The 7,500-nt window shown below is 35.6% G+C and overlaps 1 protein-coding gene across 2 annotated transcripts in view; it reads right to left on the reverse strand.

Moving 5' to 3' along the window:
- Nucleotides 1-2,186: 2,186 nt before the first annotated feature.
- LOC113824337 (zinc finger and BTB domain-containing protein 7B) overlaps nucleotides 2,187-7,500 on the reverse strand; it is a 121,788-nt gene continuing 116,474 nt past the window's right edge. Inside the window, exon 6 of one of the 2 annotated variants that reach the window (XM_070142962.1) lies at nucleotides 2,187-2,451. In XM_070142962.1, the coding sequence (XP_069999063.1) occupies nucleotides 2,206-2,451 (246 nt within the window). In that variant the 3' untranslated portion in view covers nucleotides 2,187-2,205. The remainder of the gene's footprint in view (nucleotides 2,452-7,500) is intronic. The other variant, XM_070142935.1, reaches the window with a different exon arrangement.

A 7,500-nucleotide genomic window follows, 5' to 3' on the forward strand; every position in this document is an offset into this window, starting at 1 on the left:
TCTTGCTCTCTCTCTCTCTCTCTCTCTCTCTCTCTCTCTCTCTCCCTAAGCATAAATTTAAGAACGTTCTCTATCAAGGTCAGTCCAATTAAACATAGAAGTTCGATCTTAGTTTTCTTTTTCCTACAGAGAAGAATACAAATACAAATAATGTAAATAACAATAATAATGTCGTTGAAGAGCATATACAGTGTATAAATATAATTCAAGGCAGAATTTGATAAAAACAAACGCACCGTATCTGCACACTTTGTACTTAGCAAATGTCATTTTGAGTATTCATATTACTACAACTATTCTAACACATTTGATATATAACAGTATCATAAAGTAACTGATATTCTGCAAAGTAAAAACAAAAGAAATCAGGTAATGAGTCACGACATTACTATCAAAGGTGAATAGTTATTATGGCAAATGATGGAAACAATCATTATGAGAAAGTGTAATATTTGAGCTAAGTGGCATTAGTTAGTTGCTGGGTCAGAATAATTTACAAGGACTTTCTGTTTTCAGTTAGAATTATTATAGTCTTGTCTATTATGGTACTAGTAATGTTCATCTAACTATTGATCTTCCAATATGAAAGTTTCTTTTATATTTGCATTTCCTACCATTTTAAACAATGATATAGTGAAACGTGGCAAACAAATACCGTAGAGTTGTGGAGGCTGAAATGATATTGCAACTTGCCACTCCTTTCGACAGAATGCAATCCAGATATTCCAAGACATGCGCAGAAAATACACTGTATTCAATCATGCGTTCACTCTGGTTTTCTTTAACAATTATTTTCACTAGCAGAATTACATAAAAAAAAAAGAATTCCAGGAAGGAGAACACGAAACACCTGAGACACAAAAACTTCCAAGGGGGAGAAAATAAAATAATAAAAACAGGGCAAATATCTGGTATAAAATTCAGGAGTGGAGAGGGGGGGGGGGGGAGGGAAGAACCTGCGAGGACCGTCCTTGTCAAAAGGGTTAAGGGAGGAGTAAGGGAGGGGTCGGGGAGATGTAGGGGAGTAAGGGAGGGGTCGGGGAGATGTAGGGGAGTAAGGGAGGGGTCGGGGAGATGTAGGGGAGTAAGGGAGGGGTCGGGGAGATGTAGGGGAGTAAGGGAGGGTCGGGGAGATGTAGGGGAGTAAGGGAGGGGTCGGGGAGATGTAGGGGAGTAAGGGAGGGTCGGGGAGATGTAGGGGAGTAAGGGAGGGTTCGAGGAGATGTAGGGGAGTAAGGGAGGGTCGGGGAGATGTAGGGGAGTAAGGGAGGGTCGGGGAGATGTAGGCGAGTAAGGGAGGGTCGGGGAGATGTGGGGGAGTAAGGGAGGGTTCGAGATGTAGGGGAGTAAGGGAGGGTCGGGGAGATGTAGGGGAGTAAGGGAGGGGTCGGGGAGATGTAGGGGAGTAAGGGAGGGGAGGGGAGATGTAGGGGAGTAAGGGATGGGTCGGGAGATGTAGAGGAGTAAGGGAGGGTCGGGGAGATGTAGGGGAGTAAGGGAGGGGTCGGGGAGATGTAGGGGAGTAAGGGAGGGTCGGGGAGATGTAGGGGAGTAAGGGAGGGTTCGAGGAGATGTAGGGGAGTAAGGGAGGGTTCGAGGAGATGTAGGGGAGTAAGGGTGGGTTCGGGGAGATGTAGGGGAGTAAGGGATGGGTCGGGGAGATGTAGGGGAGTAAGGGAGGGTCGGGGAGATGTAGGCGAGTAAGGGAGGGTCGGGGAGATGTAGGGGAGTAAGGGAGGGTTCGAGATGTAGGGGAGTAAGGGAGGGTCGGGGAGATGTAGGGGAGTAAGGGAGGGGTCGGGGAGATGTAGGGGAGTAAGGGAGGGGAGGGGAGATGTAGGGGAGTAAGGGATGGGTCGGGGAGATGTAGGGGAGTAAGGGAGGGTCGGGGAGATGTAGGGGAGTAAGGGAGGGGTCGGGGAGATGTAGGGGAGTAAGGGAGGGTCGGGGAGATGTAGGGGAGTAAGGGAGGGGTCGAGGAGATGTAGGGGAGTAAGGGAGGGTTCGAGGAGATGTAGGGGAGTAAGGGAGGGTTCGAGGAGATGTAGGGGAGTAAGGGAGGGTTCGAGGAGATGTAGGGGAGTAAGGGAGGGGTCGGGGAGATGTAGGGGAGTAAGGGAGGGTTCGAGGAGATGTAGGGGAGTAAGGGAGGGTGGGGGGAGATAGATGTAGGGAGGAGGGGGGGGTATTCGAAAACATGGTCCCTCAGTGGTGTCGAATCATATGCTGATCGACGCTAATCTTGCGCGTGGCGGTGTAAGGGCAGTGAGGGCAGCTGTACGGCCTCTCCCCCGTGTGAGTCCGCATGTGGCGTTCGTAGTTGAACCGCTTGAACGAACGGTAGTTGCAGAAGGAGCATTCGTAGCTCCGCATCTCTCCGCTGGCTCCCTCGACCACGATCTCTCGCCGGCCTTCTGCGCTCGCTCGAGGGTAAGCTTCGTCGCCGAGGGCCTGCGGGGGAAGGGAGCGCTGTAGTGCCGGCACGTTCCGGTGGGTGGGGATGACGAGGGCGTAATGGCAATGGCAACAGTATAATAATGATGATGATGATGATAATGATAATAATAAGTAAATAGCAACAATATAATAATGATGATGATGATGATGATGATGATGATAATGATAATAAATAAATGAAGTAATGACGATAGGGGTAATAATAACTATAATGATGATGATGATGATAATGATAATAAATAAATAAAGTAATGACGATAGGGGTAATAATAACTATAATGATGATGATGATGATAATGATAAATAAATGAAGTAATAACGATAGGGGTAATAATAACTATAATGATGATGATGATGATGATATTCCAGTGGGTAGTGATGACGATGGCATAATGGCAATGGCAACAATATAATAATGATGATGATGATGATAATGATAATAATAAGTAAGTAGCAACAATATAATAATGATGATGATGATGATAATGATAAATAAATAAAGTAATAACGATAGGGGTAATAATGATGATGATAATGATAATAATAAGTAAGTAGCAACAATATAATAATGATGATGATGATAATGATAATAATAAGTAAATAGCAACAATATAATAATGATGATGATGATGATAATGATAATAATAAGTAAGTAGCAACAATATAATAATGATGATGATGATGATAATGATAATAATAAGTAAATAGCAACAATATAATAATGATGATGATAATGATAATAATAAGTAAATAGCAACAATATAATAATGATGATGATAATGATAATAATAAGTAAATAGCAACAATATAATAATGATGATGATGATGATGATGATAATAAATAAATAAAGTAATAACGATAGGGGTAATAATAACTATAATGATGATGATGATGATAATGATAATAATAAGTAAAGTAATACCGATAGGGGTAATAATAACTATAATGATGATGATGATGATAATGATAATAAATAAATGAAGTAATAACGATAGGGGTAATAATAACTATAATGATGATGATGATGATGATAATAAATAAATAAAATAATAACGATAGGGGTAATAAGAACGATAATGATGATGATGATGATAATGATAATAAATAAATAAAATAATAACGATATGGGTAATAAGATTATAATGATGATGATGATGATAATAATAATAAATAAATAAAGTAATAACGATAGGGGTAATAATATCTATAATGATGATGATGATGATAATGATAATAAATAAATAAAATAATAACGATAGGGGTAATAAGAACGATAATGATGTGGATGAAAAACTGATAATGATAGTGATTATAAAATAATAATGATAATGACGATGATGAAAACATGACAACGATAGGGAAAATAATACTAATAACGATGACGAAGAAATGATAATGACAAGATGATGATAACAAAAGTAAAACTAATAATAACACCAATGGTGATGATAATGATAATGGTTGATCGTCATCATCATCATCATCATCATAATAGGCATAAAAGCAGCAACAAAACCACAGGAAACAACAACAGTAACTGTAAAAACAACAATAGTAATTACAAAGATAAAAAAAAATGTAAACTACTGCCCACAGCGATTAGATCGGTTATAATCCGGATGATGTCTATTAACCCAACTACCCATCTATTTGTGCATTTGTCGGTGCGTGTCATACATAAAAAAAACAAATCTATGCACCAATACACCCACATATGTATGTTTGCATGTATAAATTCAAAATATTATGAATAACAACCATCGTTCTACACTAGAAAATATTTTCAATCATCTGAACATGAGATAAACAAAAAGATACAATGCCATGTAGAGTTTCCAGTGACAGGAAGTAATAAAACAGAAAATATGACATTCCTCTCGCCTTTAAGTGTTTATGACATTTTTACGTCCCTTGGGTTGTCCTTATAAGCTACACCGGCATCCGTCTCAAGTGGAAATATCCGGGAGTTAAGAAAACGGAGAAATATTCTCACAGGTCACCGTGGGAAGAACATTTATAAAAGAAATTACAGCTTTCCCATCTTCGCGGTGATCCGGGTATGACGTGTGAAGATGTGTACACACACACACACACACACACACACACACACACACACACACACACACACACACACACACACACACACACACACACACACACACATATATATATATATATATATATATGGATATATATATGTATATATATATATATGTATATATATATGTATATATATATATATGTATATATATATATATACATATATATATATATATATATATATATATATATATATATATATATATATATATATATCATATATTCATATATCAGTAAATAATCTATAACACACACACACATAGAAACATACACAAACACACATATATGTATATATGTATGTGTGTGTGTGTGCGTATTTTGGAGTGTGTGTAACCGTGAGATATATCGCGTTTTCCGGAAAAATGACTAGAGTACCGAGTGGCCCTGCCAATCGACGGTGTTCTGGGACCAATAGTTCTAAGATTTCAAATTTGGCGGATATCGCGTTTTGCGATGAAACTCTTTATATATATATATATATATATATATATATATATATATATATATATATATATATATATATATATATATATATATATATGTATGTATGTATGTATGTATATATGTATATATGTATATATATATATATATATATATATATATATATATATATATATATATATATATATATATATATAAAGCATATGTAAAACATATATACATACATACATACATACATATATATATATATATATATATATATATATATATATATATATATATATATACATAATATACATATATACATATATATTCATACACATATGTACAAGTATACACGTATATCTAAATAATTAATCGGTCGCCGCTTTCCGATCTACGAGCGACCCAAGAGAACCCTTTTGCCATCTCTTTCTCAGGCATTTGAAGCCTGGAGCACTTTGTGTTCAGTCTTGTGTTTCTGGGTTTTGGTATCCTGTGTTATTGCTCCTCTATCTTTCCTGTGTATCATATTTCCTGAGAGTTCTCGTCTCCTTCTCTTCCCCCAGTTCTGCTCTTCTGTCGGTTACACTCCCACCTGCAGACACGCGCACGAACAAAAACGTATCCAACATTTCTACGTACATATGCAAGCCTAAAGCTACGAAACTATTTGCTCCTCGTTCGATGAATTTCAGAAAAGGGAAAACGAGCTTAAAGAAAAGTTTCTACTGAGAATCATGCATATTTTTTGCTTCTTTTGCACCGATAAAAGGATATTCATAGTCGCTGGTCTTACTTGAACACATTTTATTCAAGAAAAGGAAAGACATTAACTGAACACGCATTCTATTTTCTCAGTACCATAACAATTTGCCGCAAACGTTCCCGCGCTTTCTCCAATGAAATTTAAATGATGAATCCCAATTGATTTATATACATATACGTAGCTCAGGGTGTTATTTGCGTCTCATTATCAATCCCCCTCCGGCTTGTGTACTTAAATATCATTAACAAAACATTAAGCTCTCTTGTCAGGGGAATTAAAATAAAATAAAGTAGTTCTCGATATCAGTACATCATGAAGTCTCGAAATTCACATCAGGAATGAATAAAGAAATAAGATTGGTGGACACAAAGATTTTTCATTTTTTAATTACATTTCACATACTGAAATATAACAAATTCACATGTCATGAACACTGGAATGTAGATATATATTTACACATTCAGCATTACAAACGAATATGAATCAAATAATCCCGTTGAGAAAATATGTGAAAAAAAGATGATGTATTGAACAACCCCTTTTCTAATTGCAATCACTTCATGTATTTAATAAAACATGCTTGATAGATTATTTTTCTCACTAACGACAATATCAACATAATCATTGCAATGAAATACGAAAAAACAGCATAGAAAACAATGATGTTGAAAATAACTACAGCAATGATGTTGATAATGAAAAGTGTAACAATCAATTAATGCTATGCTGATGATTTCAATGGCAATGAGAATGAAAATGAAAACTATCAGGGCGATAATAATGATAATGATTATAATCGTAATAATGATATAATAACAGTGATACTAATAGTGATGATGATGATGATGATGATGATGGTAATGATTACAATATCGATATTATTTGAATTATAATAAAAATATCATAATGATGATTATAACAAAAATTATGATAATAATGTTGATAATAATAATAAAATTATCATAAGGATGATTATAACAATAACAATGATAATAATATGAGTAATAACAATGATGATAATAATAATAATAATAATAATAATAATAATAATAATAATAATAATAAATAACAATCGTAATAGCAATAATAGTGATAACAATAATAGTAATGATGATAATAATAATAATAGTAATGATGATAATATCAATAATAATAATAATGATAATAATAATAATGATAACAACAATGATAAAAATAATGATAATAACAAAAATAAAAATAATGATAATAGCAATAATACAAATAATGATAACAACAATAGTGATACTATTAATAACGATAATGGTAATAATATATCAATAAAAAATCCTACTATTATTACTAATAACAAGAACAATAATGATGACAATAGCAATTGTCGTCATTATACTTATCACAATCACTATAATCATTATTTGTATGATGCTCAATAAATCCACAAATAAATAAATAAAATAACAATGATTTCAAAATATGCTAACTCGTTGGTCCATATCAATAAATCCACGAATAAAATAACAATGATTTCAGAATATGCTGACTCGTTGGTCCATAAAACCACAAAAGTGAAAAACTGTTCTATCAATCATCTCTAAATTCCCTTTGGCGGTGTTGCTGCGTGTGGGTGTGATAGAGAAAGAGGGAGAGGGAGAGAGGGAAGAGGGGAAAGGGAGGGAAGAGGGGGAAAGGAGGGAAGGGAGGGGAGAGGGGGAAGAGGGGGAAAGGGGGAAGGGAGGGAAGGGGGGAAAGGGGGGAAGGGGGGAGGGAGGGAAGG

Source organism: Penaeus vannamei, chromosome 30, assembly GCF_042767895.1.
Source record: "Penaeus vannamei isolate JL-2024 chromosome 30, ASM4276789v1, whole genome shotgun sequence".
Taxonomy (NCBI): domain Eukaryota; kingdom Metazoa; phylum Arthropoda; class Malacostraca; order Decapoda; family Penaeidae; genus Penaeus; species Penaeus vannamei.